We start from the raw sequence: 23,718 nt of genomic DNA, 5'->3' as shown, positions 1-23,718 counted from the left end.
AGCCATTTAACCACAGGTCCTAAATCTGCACTAAAACCTCCACACTCAGTCCGGGATGAGTCAGGTCAGCCTCTAAAGCCCGCGTCTCATTAGTGAGCCTGCGCACTTTGGTGCGGCCGAGCAGACGCATGCGCTTTGAGGAGACCTGGCTGAGAAGGCTCTGGGCGGGTCTGGGCAGCTCCAGTGTTTTGGGGCCCAGGAGGTGTGGGAGGAGTCGGCGGCCTCACCGTGGTAACCACAGTGCCGCCGCCGCCCCTCCTTGCAGGTCCCGGGACTGTCATCGCCTTTGGGTTTGGGGGTACTTTGGCCACCGTTCCCGGAAATAGCCCACCGGCCTCCCTCAGCTACCCCCAGTCCCCCCCACGCCGCCGCCGCCGCCGCCGCCGCCGCCGCCATGCAAGGGGAGGACGCCAGATACCTCAAAAGGTGACTCCCAAAGGATCCGCCCTACCTGGCCCGCCGGGGCCCTGCACATTTTCTTGGGTTGGCTGTGAGGTGTCACTGGGTGAAGCTAGAAGTTTAGAAGTGAGGGTGGGAGGCACAGAGAGAAGACACTGAAAAAAGGGATAGAACAGGTGAATCGGGAAAATGAGGAAAGGGCCCTTGGCGGGTGCTTAGTCCTGGAAATCCGCTTACCCGGCTCAGGGAGGCCCTGATGGCTCTGTGGGATGATTTTCTTTGCTACATTGTTGGGGGTGGGGACGGTAAACTGCGTCCTTCCCCGCCCGGACTCTCCAGTTTTCCCTAATAAATATCCCCGTGGGAGCCTGGAAATGAAGTCTTTTTGCCTCCGCTTTCTGTCTCTAATTTGGAGTTCGCTGCCCAGGGGTTTTGCAATGATAGAGGGAAAAGAAGTAGTGGCTTTTGTTTTATGGGAGGCTGGCTGAGATTCTTGCTTTACATCCTATTTCTGCTTTCATCATCCATTTCATCCATTTGACTGTCATGCATACAACGTAATTTTTGTAGGAGGTACATAATTATCAAAAGGTTTGTTCTGGAGATGGCGGTGGAACAGGCCATAATTTCTTTAATTTAAAAAATATTTGTAGTATCAATTACTCTAAAAAGAAAATTGTAATCTGAGTTTATTTCTTAATTTATTTGACTCCCTTAAAAGATAAGATCATTCCTCCTGAGAAGGACGCCTGGCACTGGACCAAGACTTAGCAGTGGTTCAACAGAAACGATCTTAATTAGGACTCTCCATTTTTGGTTGTCTGTCACTGATTTGATCAATACCCTGGCAAAGTCACTTGTATTCTTTTTGGCAGAATTTCCTCATTTGAATATGCGGCAAATACTAACCTTATGAGAGATAAGAGGACCAAATATGAAAATACTTTTAAAAGATAAAACATGCATGTAAGGTAGTGATATTATTTGGATTCATAGTGTACTTATACTGAATATAAATATCCTGGCTTGGCGAGACCCTGATCATCAGAGAAATATCTTCCAAGCGTTAACAGGCTCTAAAAGCAATGAAAATATTTGTAAACAAAACCAGCTGCATTGTCTTTGCAGGACTGGGGCATGTATTGACTATTCTCATTTTATATAACATATCTGAAACTGACAAATAGCTAGGCTTTATTAAGTAAAAAGAAAAAAAAAATGAATATTTAATTGTACTGAGGATATGGTCAAGATTGATTTCCTAGCTGAATTTTGCTTATATTGATCACTTAAAATACCTTGGTTGAAAAATTTTGTGACTAAAGAAAATAAATTCTTTCACTTTGAACTTTAAATGCAAGATTGTTCTAGAGCAAATATTCTTTATTATAATTTTTCTATTTCCATTCTCAAGGGAGTGGTGATCAAGGAGCTACTCAAACACAGACATACTCCTTCACTTGATTTTCATGTAATGTCATTGTGCCAGAAGGTAGTTTTCTTAGGATTATTTTACCAGTATAGGCCTTTAGGCATACTATGATTTTTAAGTATCAAACTATTGCTTATTTTTAAAGCCATATTATCTAGAGTTCAACAAATAAATAAATAAACGGAACCAATTGCTGTGGTGTTTGAAGTGAAAAAAGGCCAGAATCTGGAAAGGCTGAAAATTATATATTCTCAAGTTTGTTTAACTTTGGCAATATAAAGAACAAAAAGTTTGCATTTCTTGCTTTCAGATTAGAAAAATGCAGCTGACAGACACTGATCCAGGCCTGATGGACAGATACTGGTACAGGTTTATGATGTCTGGCAGAACCTTTCCTTTTAATTATTGGTTCTTTGATAATGATTACATATGTTCCTTTTGGAATATTTTGACCTATATTTTGTTTTTAATGAGCCAGCCATAAGCTTTTAATTTAATGGATTCACTCCTATTTGAATTTCAGAGGTTTCGCTATAGCTTCTATCACTGAGGAATCTCGTCTCTATGTATGCATATGTAATACTTGTATATGTTTACATGTATAATAGATTATAGAATAAGAAATACTGGGTTTCATTTTTTCTTCTGCTACCAGTTAGTGTTTTGATTCAATAGTAATGAATAAATATCAAATATATAGTGTGTGCCTCTCATTGTTTTAGTCACTGGGATATGACTAAATCAATATCCTTGGTGAGATATACTATCAAATAAATAGACAATTACAGCCAGTGAAAAAAAATTTTTTTCTGCCTTCACTTAAAACTCTAATGGCTTTCCATTGCTCTTAGAGTAAGAGCACTTACTTTTCAACTTCCTCTCTCTCTGTTCCTGCCTTTTAACCTCTTTCACCTCCAATAATTTGGTACTTAAGCCTTATAAAAATAACTTTTTAGATCTCTGTATTTCAGTGTTTTTTCCTATATGCTCTTGCCTTTGTTCTTCTCTCAGCTAACTCCTCATCTTTCCTGTTTAGCTAAATGTCCCATTTTACAGTAACCTATTCCTGAGCCTCCCTGTTTGACCACACAATCCAGGCCAGACATACCAGCTAGATTCTCATAATACCTAATACCTTGACTTTCTCCAATTTTATTACTTTATTGTTATTGTTTGTCTTTCTTGATAGTCTGTAAGCTTCATAAGAGTAAGATACTACGTATATTCTTCATAAGTGTAAGATACTATGTATATTCCCAGACCCATCGCAGTGCCTGGAACATAGGTACTCACTAGTTTTTAAATGAAGTGAGAGTGAGGCTAGAAAGAAATATGGGCCAAATCATATAGGACTGATGAGCTGAAATAATGAGTTAAGTCTCTATTACAAGAGCAATGGAAAACCATTGAAGGATTTTAAGAGTGAATGATATTCATTTATTCGTCATTTAGTAGTTGAGATCCTAGTATGTATAGATCACTCTGCCAGGTGCTGAGAAATAGTACATGAATGAGATACACTGTCCCTGTCTTTATGGTGCTTATAATATATCAAGGGGAAAAAAACCCAGCAATGAATACAGATTCAAAACAATATATTAACAGAAGTATATTAACAGAATTATTTTGTTGTATTTATGATAAGTGCTATATAAAATAAGTATAAGGTGAATATAATAAAAGGATATAACTAATTTTGAAAGCATAGGGCACATATAAAAAGGGGATCTGACTTAATCTTGAGGGAAAGGAAAAGTTTCTTTGAGAAACTTTACAGTTTAATGTAAGCTGAAATCTATAGGATGAAAAGGAATTAACTGAGTGAGAATCTGATTAAGAAAAGAGAGGACAGACCAAGAGACCTTAAAACTCTAAATAAAGGAATATGGTACATTGCAGGAAAAAAAAAAAGAGACTGGACCACAGAAATGAGGAGATAATGAGGAGAGATATGTGAGAGGGTTCAGTGTAGATTAACGGGATCCCAGTCATGTATAGATCTTATACACGACCGAATTTTAGATTTTATCCTAAGAGCAGGGGAAAGTCATTAAAGAGTTTCTCAGGCAGAGAAATGGAATGATTTAACTTAGTTTTTAAAATGATTACTCTGGTTGCTACTGCAGTTATTGATTACATTAATTCAGGTTACGTTTGGCCTAAAGTAGGTTAAGTGGCAGTGAAGGTGGAAGTGAAATGGGTATTTTTAGGAACTTTTTAGGAGGTGTCATATTTTTGGACTTTATTGATTGAATGTGGCAGACAAGGTAGAGGATGTGTTAAGGATGATTCAGGCTTATGAATTAATTTTGATGGTATTATCCTTTACTGAAATAAGAAAAACAGGAAATTTTGAGCAGTGATTCAGAAGGGGATGTGGAGATGAGAAAGGGAAATGATTAATTTTTTAGTGGGTTCTTAAGAATGAATTAACAGCTTTTTCATATTTATGCTTTACTTTATAAAATATTGTTAATGGTAAGAATTTCTTACCAACTGATAATTTTTTTTCTTCTGTTTACAAGTTTATTTCTAAGCTGCAAAGATTATTTCCCCTTCCTCATGTTTTTAGAATTTCCTGTATTCCCCCATTCAATCTTGGCTATCACAACCAGACAGACAGAAAGTGCCAGGGCCTTCTTTTACTTGCATCTGTAGTGGAAACCTTAGCAGACATTAACTGCTCCAGATCTGTCAGAGATGCATGATTTTGGGTTTTTGAGGAGGCGTGATAATAGGTCTCTTTTTAAATTTTGAACAAATTGAAAGACAACACAATGAGAGCTAAATATCTTGTTTATTATTAATAAAGACTAGGGTTGGAGAATATACCGTAGCTCTGCAGGCAAGAACATCTATTAAAACTTAATTTTTTTTTAAATACAAAAGATTTTATTTAAGGATTAGATTAACGCAGTCCTGGGCAGTGGGCTTCCCCTTCAATAGCAGACCACCTTCCCTTTTTACCACCTACCCTCTGCAATCAGCAAGAGAGAATTCGAAGAGATCTACTCTCTGGAGGTAAGGATGTTCCTAAGAGGACAGAGGGAGGAATTCATTCAACATGTCTGTTTACACTTACTAAATTTCCCAATCGAATAAGTCACTATGCTTCCTTTAGGGCAGAGGAACTGAAAAGTGGTGAGGTCAGGGATGCTAAAATATTTAAGCTTCCTTCACATGAAAGGAAATAGCAGTGAGGCAGATTACAATACCTACCTCCTGACCCCCAATATATAAGGTGACTACAAAGATCAATAAAATTGCTCACCTATTTTGAATTATACATAAAAATACTTGAGGATCTCTAAATCCAAGCAATTATTTTCTCAAAACTGTTTGCTTTTAGTTGTTAAGCTGTCTCATTGCTTCAGTTATTTTTTACTTTGAATCATATTTGGTACCATTTACAGTTCATTTTCCTCCCTCAGTTTATCTTATTTGTTATTATAAAATAGGTATAAAAATAACTCCTGTGACTTCATATTTATAGACAGTCTTCCATGGTAGTGCAGTTTTAGGCTTTGAGCAGTCTGAAAATGAAAAAGGCATAACCATTGTCTTCCAGAGGTTGTAGTCTGAATGGGAAAATCAAGACATGTTCATAGCCATAATTGGTGGCAAAATGTACAGCAACGACAACTTAATAGTCTTAGTAGGAGGAGAGTTTATATAGATATAATCCCATACCTATTAAGCAGTAGTAACTCTCTATTCTTTCTTTGCCACCAGCCCCTAGTAACCACTAAATCTACTTTCTGTCTCTCTGGATTTGTCTATTTTGAATGTTCATGTAAATGGAATCATGTAGTATGTGGCCCTTTGTGTCTGGCTTCTTTCACCTGTTTTCAAGTTTCATCCATGTTATAGCATATATCAATACTTCATTCCTTTTTATAACTGAGTAGTATTCTATGAATATACCACATTTTGTTCATTCATTCATCTGTTGATGGGCAGTTGTTTCCAACTTTTGGCTGCTGTGAATAGAACTGCCTTGAATGTTTATATGCATGTTTTATTTAGACACCTGTTTTTAGTTCTATTGGGTATATACCTACGAGTAGAATTTTGCTGGATCATGTGGTAAGTCTATGTTTAACTTATTGAGAAACTGCCAAACTGTTTTCTACAGTGGCTGAGCCATTTTAAACTCCCACAAGAAAAGTATAAAGATTCCAATTTCTCTGCATCCTTGTCAGTACTCCTTATTTTTCCATGTTTCTTTTCCTTTTTTTTTAGAAAAAAAAGTATGGCTATCCTAGTGAGTATGAAATGATATCAATTGGGATTGAATGATGTGCCCCTCACAACCCACAAAAGACATATTCAAGCCCTAACTCCAGGTCCGGAGGGTGTGAATCCATTTGCAAATAAGATGTGTGAATATGTTATTAGTTAAAATGAGTCAGAATATGGCTGTAAACCCATGTGTAAATAGGATCTTTGAAGATGCTTTTACTTAAGGTTTGGCCGAACTGGATAAGGGTGGGTCTTAGTCATATATGACTTGAGTCCTTATAAGCAATGGAAATTGGGCACAGAAATAGAGACCAGAGGAAGTACACAAAACACGGATTGCCGTGTGACAAAGGATTGCCAGAAAGCCATTACAGGACTGTTACAGACTTCGGAGAAAACATGGCTTTACTGACACCTTGATTTTGGACTTCTAGCCTCCCAAACTGTGACGTAGTAGATCTTTGTTACTTAAGCTAACTTACTGTGGGTATTTGTCGTAACAACCCTAGCAAAATAAGGCAAATTACATTTTTTTTTCTTTATTAAGGAAGTTGTGGGTTTATGGAACAATCATGCAAAACTAATGCAGAGTTCCTGTATACCACCCTATTATTAACAACTTCCATTGATGTGGAACACTTGTTAGAATTGATAATAGCACATTTTTATAATTGTACTTTTATTTACTGTAGTCCATGGTTTAATTTAGGATTCACTATGTAGTATAGTTCCATGGATTCTCTAAAAAAAAAATTTATTCTGTTACCATATATGAAATCTAACATTTCCCCTTTTAATCACATTCAGATATATATTAATATTTCAGTGCTATTTATTATGTTCACAATGTTGTGCTACCACCACCACCGTCCATTACCAAAATATTTCCATAATTCCAAATAGGAGCCCTGTACATTTAAAGCCCTAATTTCCCATTCCCTATCCCCACCCCATTCAGTAATCTATATTCTGGATTCTGACTCTATGAGCTTGCTAACTCTAATTATTTCATATCAGGGAGATTATACAATATTTGCCCTTTTGTGTCTGGCTTATTTCATTCAAATAATGTCTTCAGGTTTCAGCCTTGTTGTCGCATGTATTAGAACTTCACTCCTTTTTACAGCTAAGTAATATTACGTTATATGTATGTACCACATTTTGTTTATCCATTCATGGTTGATGGACACTTGTGCTGCTTCCATCTTTTGGCTATTGTGAATAATGCCACTGTGAACATCAATGTGCAAATATCTGTTCGAGTCCCTGCTTTCAATTCCTTTAGGTATATTCCTAGTAATAGGATTGCTGGGTCTTATGATAGTTCTGTACTTAGCTTTCTGAGGAACCACCAAACTGTCTTCCACAGTGGCTATACCATTTGCATTGCCACCCACATCCACTCCAACACTCATTACTTTCCATTTTTTAAAATAGCAACCATTCTAGTGGGTGTAAAATGGTATTTCATTGTGATTTTTTATTTTGACTTATGGTATTGATCATCTTTTCACGAGCTTATTGGCCATTTGTTCACTTTCTTAGGAGAAATGTCCATTTAAACCCTTTGCTCATTTTATTATTAGGGTATTGTCTTTGTTGTTGAGTTGTAAGATTTCTTTCTATATTCTGGATTCTAGATATGTGATTATCCCATATGTGATTTCCAGAGATTTTCTCCCATGCTTTGGGTTGTCTTTTCACTGTCTTTATATAGTGTCCTCTGATCACAAAAGTTTTTAATTTTGAGGAAGTCCAGTGTATTTATTTTTTCTTTTGTTGCATGTGCTTTTGGTGTTACATTTAAGAAACCATTGTCAGATCCATAGTCATAAAGATTTGTTCCTAATTTTTCCTTTTAGCTCTTAAATTTCAGTCTTTGATCCATTTTCAGTTAATTGTTATATATATGATATGAGGTAAGGATTCAACTTCATTCTTTTAGTTGTGGATATCTAGTTGTCCCTGCACCATTATTGAAAAGACACTTCTTTCCCCCACTTGATGGTTTTGGCATCTTTATTGAAAATCAGTTGACCATAGATGTCTTATATCAGGACTCTCAAGTTTATTCTGTTGATCTGTATGTCTTTTTGCTCTTTGGATTACTGTAGTTTTGTAGTAAGATTTTAAATCAGGAAGTGTGAGTCCTCCAACTTTGTTCTTCTTTTTCAATATTGTTTTGGTATTTAAGATCCCTTGTATTTCTGATTTTTGGATAAACTTTTCCATTTCTGAAATGAAGGCTTTTGGGATTTTGATAAGAAGGGCTTGCATTGAAATTGTGGCTTGCTTTGGGATTATTGCCATTTTAACAATATTAAGTCTTCCATTTCATGAAAATGAGATATCTTTGTGTGTACTTTGAGGTGTTATTTAATTTCTTTCAACAATATTTTAATAGTTTTCAGTACAAGAACTTTAGCTCCTTGCTTAAATTTATTTCTAAGGATTTGTTGCTATTATAAATGGAATTTTCTTAATTTCCTCTTTAGATTGTTAATTGCTAGTGTTTATAAATACAACTGATTTTGGGGTATTTATCTTGTATTCTGCAATTTTATTGAATTTGTTTATTGATAGTTGTGTGTGTGTTTGTATTCTTCAGGGTTTTCTAAATGTAAGGGTCATATCATCTGTGATTAGACACTTTTACTTCTTCCCTTCCAATTTGGATGCGTTTTATTTGTCTTGCCTAATTTCTCTGTCTAGAACTTAAAGTACAATGTTGAACAGAAGTTGTGAAAGCAGATATCCTTGCCTTGTTCCTGATCTTAGGGATAGGGATAAGCTTTCAGTCTTTTTACCTTTTGAGTTAGCTGTGGATTTTTCATATATGGACTTTATCATGTTGAAGAAATTTCTTTCTGTTCCAGTTTATGTACTGTTTTCATCATAAAAGGGTGCTGAATTTTTTCAAAAGCTTTTTCAGCATCAATTGAGATGATTATGTAGTTTTTTTTCCCTTCATTCATTAATGTGGTGTATTAAATTGTTTGACTCTATTATGCTAAACCAACCTGAATTCTCGGGCTAAATTCCACTTATTCATCATGTATACTCCTTTTCTTATGCTTCTTGATTTGTTTTGCTAGTGTTTTTGTTAAGGATATTCCTCTTTATATTCATAAGGGATATTTCTTTATGGTTTTCTTGTGGTCTTTTTGTCTGGCTTTAATATCAGGGTAATGCTGGCCCCAAAATAGGAAGTATTCTCTCCTATTCTATCTTAAGGAAGAGTTTGAGAAGGATTGGTGTTACTTCTTCTTTAAATGTTTGAATTCATCAGTGAAGCCATGTGTTCTTGCCTTTTCTTATTGGGAGGTTTTGGGTCATTGAGTCTATCTCTTTACTATAGTCTATTTAAATTGTCTGTTTCTTTTTCAATTCATTTTGGTAGTTTTCTTCTCTAGGAATTTGTCTGTTTCATCTAATTTGGTGTACAATTGTTCATCATATTGTCTTGTAGACTTTTTATCTTTGAAAGTTGGAAGCAGGGTCCCCACTTTGATATCTAATTTTAGCAATTTTAACTTTTTATTTTTGGGGAAGGTACTATAGCTAAACGTTTGTCAATTTTGTTGATCATTTCAAAGAACCAACTTTTGGTTTTATTTCATTATTTCTATTTTTGTATTCTTCATTTTGTTTATCTCTGCTTTCATCTTTATTATTTCCCTCCTTCTGCTAGCTCAGGTATAGTTTCATCTTAAAATAGTTTCTTAGGGTGTAAAGTGAGATCATTAATTTGAGATCTTCTGTTTTAATGTAGCCATTTGTAGTTTCCATATGCTGTGTTTTCATTTCCATTTGTCTCAAAATATTTTCTAATTTCCCCTATGATTTTTTTCTTTGACCCACTGGTTTTTAAAAGCATGTAATGTAACTTCCAAATGGTATATTTTCCAGTTTCCTTTTTTTATTTCCAGTTGTATTCCATTTTTGTTAGAAAAGATACATTGTATGATTTCAATCTTCTAAAAATTTAGTGAGCCTTGTTTTGTGGCTTGACTTATGAGAGAACCTGTATTCTGCTCTTGTTGGATAGAGTATTCTGTATATTTATGTGTTCAGTTTATAATGTTGCTGAAGTCTATGTCTTTATTCATCTTCTGGGTAATTCGTTGAGTTTTGACATCTCCCAATTATCTGTATAGAACTACTTTTCACTTCAGTTCATTTTTGCTTCATGTATTTATTACTGTAGGTGTGCACATATATTTATAATTGTATCTTTTAGGTGGATTGACTTATCAATATATAATGTCCTCCTTTGTCTCTTAAAACAATATTTGACTTAAATTCTTATTTTGTCTGATATTTGTATAGGCATTCCAGCAGTCTTTTGGGTACTATTTCCATGATACATTTTCCTCAATCCTCTTTACTTTCAGCCTCTTTGTATCATTGAAACTAAAGTACGTTTTTTTGGAGATTGCCTATGGATGGACCATATTATCCATTCTGCCAATCTCTGCCTTTTATTTGGGGAGTTTAATCCATTTACATTTGAAGTAATTACGGATAAGGCAGGATTTCTGCCATTTTTCTCTCTTTTCCATATGTGTCATATATGTATATAGTTTTAAAATTCCTTATTTTGTATTTAAGTGGTTTTTTTATAGTGTACCAATTTGATAACCTTCACATTTACTTTTCTGCATATTTTTTTATTTTCTTAGTAGTTATTTTGGAGATTACAGTTAACATCTTGAACATGTAACAACTTCATTTGCTTTAATATCAGCTTAGCTTCAATAGTATCCAAAAACCCTATTTGTACCCATTTGATCCCTTTCCTTTTATATTGTTATTGTCACAGATTACATCTTTATATATTGTATTCTCATTAACATAGATTTATAGTTAATTGTTTTATGCATTTTTCTTTTAAATCATATAGAAAAAGAAGTTAACCAAAAATATAATATTTATTATAATAATGAATATATATTTGTATTGATAAATACATGTTTATAATAATAAATTCCTTTTTACCTATGAAAGTTAATTTTACCAATATTCTTTCGTTCCTTATGTGGCTTCAAGTTATTGCATAGTTGGGAAGCGGACTTGGCCCAGTGGATAGGGCGACCGCCTACCACATGGGAGGTCCATGGTTCAAACCCTGGGCCTTCTTGACTTGTGTGGAGCTGGCCCATGCGCAGTGCTGATGCACACAAGGAATGCCCTGCCACGCGGGGGGTGTCTCCGACATAGGGGAGCCCCATGCACAAGGAGTGCGCCCCATAAGGAGAGCTACCCAGCGTGAAAGAAAGTGCAGCCTGCCCAGGAATGGCACCGCACACACAGAGAGCTGACACAACGAGATGATGCAACAAAAAGAAACACAGATTCCTGGTGCCACTGATAAGGATAGAAGTGGTCACAGAAGAACGCACAGTGAATGGACACAGAGAGCAGACAACTGGGGGGGGGGCAGGGGAAGGGGAGAGAAATAAGTGAAAAATAAATCTTTAAAAAAATTTATTGCATAATGTTCTTTTGTTTCAACTTGGAGGACTCTCTTTAGCATTTCTTGTGGGGCAGGTCTACTATTAATAAACTCCTTCAGCTTTTGTTTATCTGGGAATGTCTTAATTTCTCCTTCTTTCTTGAAGAATAATTTTGCCAGATACAGAATTCTTGGTTGACAGTATTTTTTTCTTTCAATACTTTATGTTATTCCACTGCCTTCTGGCCTCCATGGTTTCTGATCACAAATAGGTTGTTAATCTTATTGATACTCCATTGTACATGGTGAGTTGCTTTTCTGTGGCTACTTTCAAGATTATCTCTCTATCTTTTGATTGCATTATATCTTGGAGTGGATCGCTTTGACTTTATTTTACTTGGAGTTTACTGAGCTTCTTGGATGTGTAGATTCATGTATTTTATCAAATTTGGAAGATTTTCAGCCCATTATTTTTTCAATATTTTCTCTGCCCTTTTTTCTTCTCTCTTCTTCTGGTACTCCAATTGTGCACATGTTGGCACACTTGATTCTCTTCCACAGATCTCTGTGGCTCTGCTCATTGTTCTTCATTCTTTTTTCTTTCTGCTTTTCATACTGAATACCTTCATTTGACCTATCCTCAAATTTACTGATTCTTTCTTCTGTCTGCTCAAATCCCAAATCTGCTGTCGAATCTTTGTAATGATTTTTTCATTTCAGTTACTGTATTTTCAGCTCCTGATTTTATTGGGCTCCTTTTAAAAATTTCTATCACTTTACTGATATTTTTTATTTACTTAGGCATTGTTTTCTAGGTTTCCTTTAGTTCTTTGTTTATGGTTTTAATTCTTTGAACATATTTAAGACAGTTGGTGTGCAGTCCTTATGTAGTAAGTCCTTGTCTGTCCTTCCTTAGGGGTCGTTTCTGCTAATTTCCTTTTTTTTTCAGTAAATGATATATACTTTCTTGCCTCTTTGCATACTTCATAATTTTTTTAAAATTTAAAACTGGGCATTTTGAATAATATAAAGTGAAAAGAGTGAGAGAAAGTAAAAGAAAATGAAAAAATTTACTCTCTAGGCCATTCCAGATTGGCTTGTGTTGGGCACTACTTCAACGTTAAGCCAGGCTGTTTATGACTTCCAGCTTGTGCTGAACCTAAAGACATGCCAGATGTGAAATCTTACAGGCTTCTCAGGTCTTTTCTGTGCATGCTTCCTGCCCTGAGCATTTATGTAGTTTTCAAGGTTTCCCTGTATATGAGGTAGTTTTTCAAAGACCCAGTTCACTGCAAAATTCTCATTTCCTATTTCTCCTCCTCAGGCTTTCAGGATCTCTGTTGTTGCCCCAACTTATTTTTTTGCCCCAGACAGTAGTGACTTGTTTACTTGGCTTTCATTGTTTTTGAAGACCACATAGCACCCTGATGAATTTCCAAGTTAGGCAAAAGAAAGGAAAGCCTCTAGCAGAAGACCTTTGGGGAAACCCAAGTCAGTTCTAAACAAACTCAGTAATTTGGAAACAAGTTTCACTCTGCTTTCTCTGGAACCATTGCTGACCTCTCTCATTTTGTTTTTCTCCTGGATCTTGGCCCAGTAATTTTCTTGCCTTGATAGTTCTGCCTTTAAGCAGACAGATGCACATGCATGCACACACACATTTTTGCCCCAGTTTTTTTATATTTTCCTAGTAGGTGCATTTTTCAAATTACCTAAGCCTCTTATTATGCATTACTATTTCTTATTTTATTAAAAGGAACCCCAAACTTATTTTGGTGTCATCCGTATGAAGTGCTTAAGGAATTGTAAATATTTCGGTAAATATAAAAGATTATTTTCTCCTTTTAATTTCTGTAAAATACATTGACTTCAAAGCAAACATTATAACACTGCCATGTGGTGTTTATAATGTATGTAGATGTAATACATATGACAACTGTAGAGAACAGTGGGGAGGATGGGAAGGCAGTAAATGGGCCAACAATTGTATGAAGTGGTATAATATTAACTAAGTACAATGTAAAAACTTAAGCATTGTTTTTCATAAAGCAATCACTGAAAACTGCTCAAAAAGATAAGTTAAAAAGCCAGTAGTCAAGTTAAGATGGTATTCCAAATTTTTTTCACATAAACCAAAAGATTATTAGGAAAAGGGAAGACAGAAACAAAATACAGAGGTGACAAACAGAAAATAAATAATAAAATGTAGACCTGGATATAACGTTATTAATAGTTAACATTTAATGTTATTGGTCTAAACCAGTGCTACCCAGTAGAACTGTGTTCAATGGTTGAAATTTTTTTATATCTGCATTGTTCAATAAGTTAGCCATCAGTTAGCTGTATGACTATTAAGCACTTGAAATGTGGCTAGTTCAGCTAAGGAATTGCATTTTTAATTATTTCCTTAAAATAATTTAATTTTAGATAGACTCACCTAGTGACTATTGTTTTGGTCAGTGTAGGTCTTAACATTCTAATTAAAAGTCAGATTATCAGTATGGATTTAAAAAAAGAAAAAGAAAAAGACTCAATTATATGTGTGGTGATTTGAAGCTGTATGTACCCTAGAAAAACATGTTCTTAAATTTAACCCATTCCTATGGCTGTGGACCCATTGTAAGTAGGGGCTTTTTACGAGGCTACTTTAGTTAAGTTGTGATCCACCTCATTTGGGATGGGTCTTAATCCTATTACTGTATCCTTTACAATGGAATGAATACAGAGAGAAAAATAAATAAATAAACTGAAATCAATGAAACTCAAAAGAGAAGGGAGGCACCAGCAGGTATGACCATATGGATTGCTAGGTGGCAGAGGAGCCAAGGATCGCCAGCCTCCAGTCTTCAGGAAGAAGGCATTGCCTTGATGTTTCCTTGATTTGGATGTTTTCCCTACCTCAAAACTATGAGCGAAGAAATTCCCGTTGCTTAAGCCAACCCATTTCATGGTTTGTTAGAGCAGCCTAGGAAACTAAAACAATATGCTACACCCACGATGCATATTTTCTCAAATATAAAGACACAGATAAGTTAAAATGGATACAAACATTAAACAGTAAACTTACGCTAGAATGGCGATATTGATATTAGGTAAAAAAGACTTCAAGAAAAAGAGTTTTGCCAAAGATAAAGAGGAATATTTTATACTAATAAATCTGCAATGCCCAGACAGTTTTGAAGTCAAATTCTAATTAAGTGTTAAGGGACAGATTATTCCAATTTTACACAACTGTTCTGAGAAGTATATACTACTTCCCAATTCATTTTAAGATTTTAGAATAATCTCCTTATGAATACCAGAAAATGATATCCTTAGAAAGAAAAATTACAGGCCAATATCACTGAACAATAATGCAAACTTAATCTAACACTGTATTAAAATACAGCATTAAGTTGTGTTTTTCCTAGGAATATGGTTTAATGTATTTGAAGGATTTAATTCAGCATATTAATAGAGTAAGGAAGAAGAATAAAATATGGTTACAAACAAACCTTTGATAATGTACAGTGCACATTCAGGATTAAAATAAACTCAAACTAGAAAATAAAGAATTCTAATATAAACATATTTAATGAAGTAACTTCATGAAGCATTTCTTTTACTATCAAGAATGAGTGAATGATGCCAATGATAATCCCCTTAACATTTTACCAGAGGTCCTAAACAGATAGTAGGATAAGAAAATTGAAAGGTATTATGATAGGAAGAGAAGAAATAAAACATATTATTCATAAATAGTATAATTGTCTGCATAGGAATTCCAAAATAATGTTCAAGGTATTGGCATTAATATCAGGTTAAACAATTTCTGGGGAAGTGGATGTGGCTCAAGTGATTGAGCTCCTGCCTACTACATGGGAGGTCCCAAGTTCAGTGCCTTGTGCCTCCCAAAGAAGACAAGCAAGACAATGAGCTTGACACAACAAGAGATAGGAGGAAAACACAGTGAGAGATACAACAAAGCAGGGAATGGAGGTCACTCAGGCCATTAGGCACCTCCATCCCACAACAGAGGTCCCAGGTTCGGTTTCCAGTGTCTCCTGAAATGAAGACCAGCACCCAACAAGCAGACACAGCAAATGCAAACAACAAGGGATAGGGAGAAATAAATAAATAAATCTTATTTTTAAAAAAATGTCTGGATATGGCATCTATATACCAAAAAGAAATTAATTTTGATATGCCTGAGCTAAATTAGAAAAAAAAAATGTCTGGATATGACATCTATATACCAAAAAGAAATTAATTTTGATATACCTGAGCTAAATTAGAAAAAAGTATTTACAAAAACAGCTAACAAAAGATGAGAATGAGCTTTCTAAAGACATTTGTACAATTTCATTGAAAAAGTTACTTAAATAGACATGCTCATGGACGTATGCCTTAATTTATAAATTCATGTTATTTCAATAAAAATCTCAATAGGGATTTCACTGAATTTCACACACAAATCCTAAAAGTTTAAATGGAAGAGCATAGGTCTTAGAATGCCAAGAAAAATTTGAAGAAGAACCAGATATGGGGCATTTCCTTTATCAGATATTAAGACATTTTAAACTAAGTTTAGACAATGTGGTTTTGATGTTAGAAAGAGATCATTAGGCAAATTGAATAAAGTAAAACTAGAAATAGAGCAACATGTAGATGGATACTTAATATATGAAAGAGGTAGCAATGCAAACCAGTGGTGAAGACAATGACTATGCAATAAATTTAGTTTTTTTCCCCAGACTGCAGGTCACATTATGTCAGTGGGTTATGAATAGAGTAGAATGCATTGCATATAGTAAAAATAGTTGTTATTTCATGCTACTTTTGTTTCATTTATGTGTTAGTATATACTGATACTGTGATTACTATGGCTTATGAAAATAAAAGTTTGAAAGACACTGCTAAAGGGCTTAAACAATTGGTTAGCTCTATTAAAAAAATTAAAATTGTATTCCTAGCCCCACTGAAAAACAATTTACAAGTAAATTAAATACCTGAATGTGAAGATCAAAGCTTTAATCATTTCACAATATAGAGGAAACTGATAACCTCAACAGAGCACTAATTGGCATTAAGTGAATAGAATTAGAGCAACTATCAAAAACTCTAAAGAACTTTGAAGACAACAAAGAAAAGCAATGTTAGTTGAAGGTTTTATAGGATCAAGGTAGGCTTTTATTTTTTGTTTTTTCAGTTTGAGACTTTGTTGTGTTTAATTTCAGATCGAAATGAACAAGTAAATACTTTTTGGAGAGAGATCCCTGAGGGGGCAAGAAAGGATATGATTTGGTTAAGGGTGATAGTATCTTCTGCTTTGCCCTGGACAGTCCTGTTTTTCAGGTGTTGCTCTGTGTGCCCTGGTTTGGCATTTGTCTTAGTTTTAAATTTTTTTGATGAAGCATTATTAATAGACTTCCACCTTGTATTTCCAGCCTCTGCCATGGTCTTGTCTAGTATGTGAGATGTATAAGCAGTGAATAGAGCTCTCATATTAATCAGTCTATTGTACCATACCCATACTGCAGAATGCAGGATGCATGACTATGCTAGGCTGCAAGTTGGTAGGATCATTTGGAATCATGGACACTTATAAGTTTGATTTTTATGAAATATGTACAGGAAACAAGCTGAACAAAAAATGCCAGAAAGCACCTGGAGACTAATCCAATACTTCATACAGTGGTGTTATCATTTGTTGCCTGGAATAAACCTACAACACCTCATTTATTTTATTTGATAAAGCTTATTAATTTTGTAATAAATTCTTTTGACAATATTAAGTTTTAAAAATGTAACCTGTTTAATGAAAAATTAAGGACTGGATTTTTGTTTCTCCAAATTGATGATACATGTAACACAACATTTGCCAGCATTATCTGCCTAAAGGGGTCATAATAATATCACTAACCACATGAATTCCAAAAGCATCAGGATCTCCTTTAGAAATAAATAATTTAGAACACTGCTCAATAGTGACAATTTAACAATGCAGTTATGGAAGGTGGTATTTTATGTCACTCTATGAAGTGTGATTTTTTATTGAGATTTAAAAAAACTTTTTTTTTCTAAATTAATTTAGCACCCTTTTGGTTCTAGTTTTCCTGTGTGGGTTAAAAAAATAAAGTGATGTGGAACACCTGTCTTTGCTTTCGAAGTGCTTTTGAATTTGAGGTCATTTGCTCCAAAACCATCTTAACTATTTGTTTCATTAGCTTGTTCTTTTATGCATGCTTCTTTGGCTAAATGTATTTTTCCCAGGTAGGATCATTTATAAAAGTACTTTTTGCAGGACCAAAAATTACCTATATAAAAAAATTATTTCTTGGCCCAGGTCAATATAAAATTTGATTAAATGCATATTTTAATCCAGCCCACGTTTTTAGAGCTAGAAATTGCTGGATAAAAACCATGGACATTTTGTGCATATTTAATCTGGTTATGTCTTTTTTATTTTGTGTTATAGGAAAGTTAAAGGGGGAAATATTGATGTACATCCATCAGAAAAAGCACTCATTGTTCAATATGAAGTGGAAGCTACCATTCTTGGAGAAATGGGGGATCCTATGTTGGGAGAACGAAAGGAGTGCCAAAAAATGTAAGTTTTCTTCATTCATGCATATTTTGAAAGTAGTGAACCCTATACAAACTTTAACTTTATACACATCTAGTATTATTTTAATCTGTGAAGATGATAAATGATTATGGCTTTCTTATAGACATCTTCAATTTAGTGAATCAGAGATTATAATTAAACATAAATTTAGAGAATATTTATTCCAGAGAAAATCAGGTTACGTAAGCATAATGGGAATCTGTTGAAAAATACCTATTCTGTCCATTTAGTAAATATATATAAAGCATATAAACTAACTTGTGAAATTAATCATATATTTATGTAGGACTTTTTAGTCTAACTTTTAAAACTGTCAAATGAGGCACAGACCTTGAATTCATCCCTTGAAAGATATTAGTAATGAAACCAGCATTTTCTGATTCAATGGATTAGGCTTAGATCTCCTGGTATCCTCTTCTACACTGTATTTCCTGTTTTTTTGATCCTTCCAGAAATCTTGGCCTTCTTCATTAGCCTTTGATTGTGCTGGTGATTGTCTTCCTTTCATAGTTTGTGGAAGTAGAGAAAGTCTGAGATTGCCCAGTAGTCTCTCTTAATTCTCCTCTTCCCATAAAAGTTTTGATTTGGGGACTAGTTAGAAGAAATTTCTATCTATTCTGTGTTTTGTTGGTATTAAATGTTAATTACTTGCTGTTAGGAGTGCATGTGATAATATTTATCACACTGAAAAACACTGTATTTTGACTATATGGCAGTGGTTCTGATTTTTCCTCCAGGAGACATTTGGCAATGTCTGGAGACTTTTTTTTTTTTAATATATTTTTTATTTATTTTTAAAAGATACTTAGATTACCTAAAAAGTTACATTAAAAAATGTAAGGGGTTCCCATATGCCCTACTCGCCACACCTCCCACCCTTGCCCATATTAACAACTTCTTTCATTAGTGTGATACATTCATTGCAATTGATGAACACATTTTGGAACAATGCCATTAATCATGGATTATAGTGTACACTCTCTCCTACTCAATTCTGTAGGTTATGGCCACATATATAATTACCCATATTTGTCAAAGCAGTGTCATTCAGGATAACTCCACATCCTAAAATTGCCCCCATATTACGCCTCTTGGTCCCTCTCCCTGACTTCAGCACTGTAAGTGGCCACTGTCTCCACATCAGTGATATAATTTCTTCCATTGTTAGAATCACAAGTCTGTAGTAGAACACCAGTAAGTTCATTCTAGTCCATATTTTATTCCCCAATCCTGAGGCTTCTGGAATGGTGATGCACACTCCACCTTCTGGAGACATTTTTGATTGTCATAACTGGAGGGGTGCTACGGGGATCTGGTGAGTAGAGGCCAGAGATGCTGCTAAACATCTTACAGTGCACAAGATATCACCCTCCAACAAAGAATTTTCAGCCCATAATGTCAGTGTTGCTGAGGTTGAGAAACCCTGCAAAGAGAAAGCAGCTGGATTTTACTAGGATAGCCTAAAACAGGGTTCTTAACCAGTAGTTCCTTGGGGTTCTGTGGAAAGATTTTAGGGGGCTTGTGAGCTTGAATTGAAAAAAAAAATCAACTTACTATCTTTATTTTCTCTGACCTCTAACTGCAATCTAGCATTTCCTTCACTTATGAATGTATGCAATAAATAAATTACAGTAGTATTCATTTCACCTGACTGGCAAAGGTGTCCATGGAACAAAAAAAGTTAAGAACTCATGTCCTAAAATTTTTCATTTTGATTATAAGGAGACTAAGTTACATAGATAATTCATTAAAGATAACTGAATCTTCTAGATAATACACTAGATTGAAGAGAAGTACATTTGTATACACACAAACTGTAGAAACTAATTCATATGCTCAGTTTTTGTTCTCACACTTTCTCTGTTCCATGTGTGTATGAATGCTGCCTGAATTTGTATATTTTGAGGAAGTGTGGAAATCCCTTGAGATTTTATTAATTTGACTTCCAGTGAAAAGCTGGCAGATCAGTGCCTTTGCCTTTAGAACCCATACGTCCACATTTCAGGAGAGAAATTTAGTTTTTAGTTTGGCTTTCTGTGCAAGGCGTACGTTCACTAGAGAGTCAGCTACCTGAAAGGAGTTACTACAAACTCCTTAGAGTAAGTGGATTTAAACACCTATGAGAGAAAAATCTGAGTATCTCTCAACCCTATGATACTCAACCCTGGGTGCACTAGGATTTGGAGAAGGATCATATTATGGAAAAAAAGGAGAATGTGTTTTATTGATAGTTGAAGAGGTTTTATCTATGGTGGGGAGTGGGGGAGTTGAGTCTCCTGTATATTGAGATAGTATGAAGTAAAAAGGTCATTAAATTAGTCAGTGCTGTGATACAGGTCCAGAAGACTTATATTTCATGCTGGGTAAAGGAATGTACAAGCCCATCCTTAACAGAGTCCCAATTTTCTGAAGATTTCTTTATGAATAACTGATGTTTCTAGTCCATAAAAGCTGTGGGTACTATTCTTGTTAAGGTTTTAGTGTTCTTAATAGGCATAGACTGCCTAATGAAGATTCTACTTGACTTTAGGAATAATTCAGCTGTTATTGTCTAAGAATTATTTTTTTTTCCTTCTTTTTTATAATAAGGAAAAGGTTTAGGAGAGGGACCTATACATTAAGAGAAAATCTGTTTATTGCCCTGGGTAGAAAGATGATGAATCAGGTTGCCAATATATTTGTTGGTAGAAAACACATCTAAAAAGATTTTTCAAAAACCTGTTTATAGAGTGTCTTTTGTGCCTCTTCTGAATCAGTTTTAAGAGTACCAAGATTCCCAATTCCTTATTAAAACTAAACATGGAGAAGTTTTTTGAGAGTTTTTGTCTGCATGGAACCTCCTTTCTATCTTTGCCTTCTGAGGTACAGCTAAAACCACAAAAATAAATGAATTTAAAAGAATTAAAAGGAACAAAAAAAAAAACAACAAAACAAGTAGGTAAGTTAAAATAAAGGGACAGTGCATTGTTAGAGTTTTTGTTGTGAACATTAGAAACCACTCAAGCAAATTTAATCATAAAAGGAATTTATTAAAGTCTGTGAGGTGGCTTGCAGAATCTTGGAAGCCAGTAATTTGGGTTTGGGAATAATATCTAAACCACTCTCCTGAAGTGGTTTCTGGAGAGATCATGTCCCTCTGAATAGTGATTTCACAGATGTTGAGCATAGAACATTACTCTGAGATCTCTGCCCCTGGTGCCTCTAATACCTTAATGTCTCCACAAAAATTGGCCGTTCTCAACCAAGAAACAATTCTTTGCAGTGGCTACTTTCTTGTGTTTTTCTTTTTGAGTCAAAGCCTTGCATGGCTGCATCTGCTTCACAGTCTTTTACCACGAGGTTGAATCTCTACCCTGGACCTAATTTTATGTCTTTATAGTTCTTTCTGGTGCCAAGAATCCATGTAAATAGGCAGTTGCTTCCAAACTCTGAACAACCTTTTTTTATTGGGCTCCCAGTGAATCTTCTGGGCTAAATTAAAAAGGAAGGAGGGGATGATGGCTTATTTTTTTTTAATGCAAGTAAAAAATGTATTCATTTGTTCCTCAGAGATTCTCATGTAAGTCTTAAAATACATCTGAATTTTTTCTCTTCTATCATCTATATAATTATCACCAGAACTACTGAATCCAAAAATTATCAATATTCTTTTGTTCCTAAGTAAAGTAAGTGATTGAGGGTATGTTTAAGAAAGTGATTCATTTTTGGTGATACAGATTCTCACATCCAATAATAATTACTTACTATATATTTTGCATTAGAAAAGCTTTTTTAAAACAGGATCTCTGAAAATGCTGGCCTGCCTAAAAGAGTCAGATGTTATTTAATAATGCTCCTTGTTTTTTTTACCTTGCTTGTCCAGCTCAAATAAAATCATTACTTTTTATTTTTTTAAATCCAATTTTATTTACTACCTTATTATGTTTTACTAAAGGAGTCTATGCCCAAATACATTTAAGTATTTTATTAATTATTTATTTAAAAGAAGCATTGTTGAAGCTGTTGCTTACTTTTATAATACTTGAGTTGGTAAATTCTCATTTGCTTGCAGCATTCGTCTTAAGAGTTTGAATGCCAATACAGATATAACTTCCCTGGCACGGAAGGTAGTTGAAGAATGTAAACTCATTCATCCCTCAAAACTAAATGAGGTAGAACAACTGTTGTACTATCTACAGAACCGTCGTGATACATTATCAGGAAAAGGTAAATAGAAGACTTCTAGATTTTTAATGCAAAATCAGAGTTGTTTGACTATAGTTTATACTTTGATATTTATTTGAATGTTGAGTTTTTTTCAATAGCACTGGGAATATGTGAATGAAAGAATAAACAAACTTATTAGCTAGGTTTTATATATATACTAGACTTTATATTAGATATTTCCACATAAGATGATCTGATTCTGTTTCATTACACTATGTGTATGTATACATATAAAACACTGAAATAAAGAGTAAAAGAGGAAATGTTTGTCATATTGATTCTAGAATAATTTTAGAGAATTTTAGGACAGAAATTTTATTTTTCTAAATTTCTTATTGATATTTAATTTTAGTTAAATATAATTCTATTTAATCAATGGATTATTTTAGTATGTAAATGTTACAATATATGTTATATGCTTTAGACTATCCTAATTATATTACTTTAATATATCTTTCTTAGGAAAATAATACCTTTTCATTCCTCAGTGTCTCTGTTGTTGCCATTCTCCTAGCTTCAGTTCCCTCTTAAAAGAATCAAGCCATTAAGATGCTAAGAGCCAAGCGAATGATTAGAAGATAGTTTCAAATAATCTAAACCAAAAGCAAAAAAAAAACAAAAACACAGATATTTAAATGATCATCTCAGATTCTTGAACGGTTATTAATCCCATTTTATAGTATTTATTACGATAACATATCTTTCTTTCACCATTGATGAGTTCTGAATTGTAGTGCCTCCGAAATAACTAAATGCTCAAGTTTTCATTGTACTAAGTAGAAAAAATGAAAGAAACAGTTTCTTAGACTTTTCTCCAAATTAGTCTTCTCTTTTCACAGCAAATTAAAGGCCCTGTGACTAATATGCACTTTTAGTAGTTAACCCTAAATATAGTATCTCATGCATATTGAATGATCAGTCTATATTTGTTGAATAAACTGAGTGGTCATGCATATTGAATGATCAGTCTATATTTGTTGAATAAACTGAGTCGTTATGAATATGAATATGAAAATAGCCATTTTGAACTTTATTGCTTCTGACCACATAATTGGCACTCAGTATATACTTGTTTATTAATAACAAGGTCTATATGGATAAAGAAATATTATTTATGAGGAATTTTTATAAAAAATATTTTGTGTTAGAATATTCTTGTTCAGATATCTCTGTGGCTGATGAGAGGTAGCATCTTGAATTAAATGCAAAGTAAGCAACCTAATTGCTGTAATCTTTTCAGATATTTGTGTATTTATTGTAGATTATACAACATGTTAATACTAATTTCTCCTAATACCAGATTACTATAATTCACTGAATTTTCAGGGCAAATTAGTCTCCTCACCTTTCCCCAGAAATTAGAGGAAATGAGAAAAT

At 34.3% G+C, this 23,718-nt stretch overlaps 1 protein-coding gene and 1 non-coding gene across 6 annotated transcripts in view; one reads left to right on the top strand and one right to left on the bottom strand.

Moving 5' to 3' along the window:
- KIFAP3 (kinesin associated protein 3) overlaps positions 1–23,718 on the top strand; it is a 232,873-nt gene that overhangs the window by 59,193 nt on the left and 149,962 nt on the right. For 3 of the 5 annotated variants that reach the window (XR_011645490.1, XM_058310103.2, XM_058310104.2), the window contains 2 exons: positions 17,986–18,117; positions 22,187–22,341. Coding sequence is in view for 4 of the 5 variants with exons in the window: in XM_058310103.2 (XP_058166086.1) it covers positions 17,986–18,117; positions 22,187–22,341 (287 nt within the window). In the remaining variant the exon portion in view is untranslated. Of the gene's footprint in view, positions 1–47; positions 427–17,985; positions 18,118–22,186; positions 22,342–23,718 lie in introns of those variants that run through there. The other 2 variants (XM_004464151.5, XM_004464152.3) reach the window with 1 other exon arrangement.
- On the bottom strand, positions 4,408–4,537 carry LOC111765527 (small nucleolar RNA SNORA31). The gene has a single exon (XR_002797841.1). It is a non-coding gene; the product is annotated as a small nucleolar RNA SNORA31 (small nucleolar RNA).

This window comes from Dasypus novemcinctus, chromosome 13, assembly GCF_030445035.2.
Source record: "Dasypus novemcinctus isolate mDasNov1 chromosome 13, mDasNov1.1.hap2, whole genome shotgun sequence".
Classification (NCBI taxonomy): domain Eukaryota; kingdom Metazoa; phylum Chordata; class Mammalia; order Cingulata; family Dasypodidae; genus Dasypus; species Dasypus novemcinctus.
The sequence above is the reverse complement of the archived record's forward strand: the minus strand, read 5'-3'. Positions and strand labels throughout refer to the sequence as shown.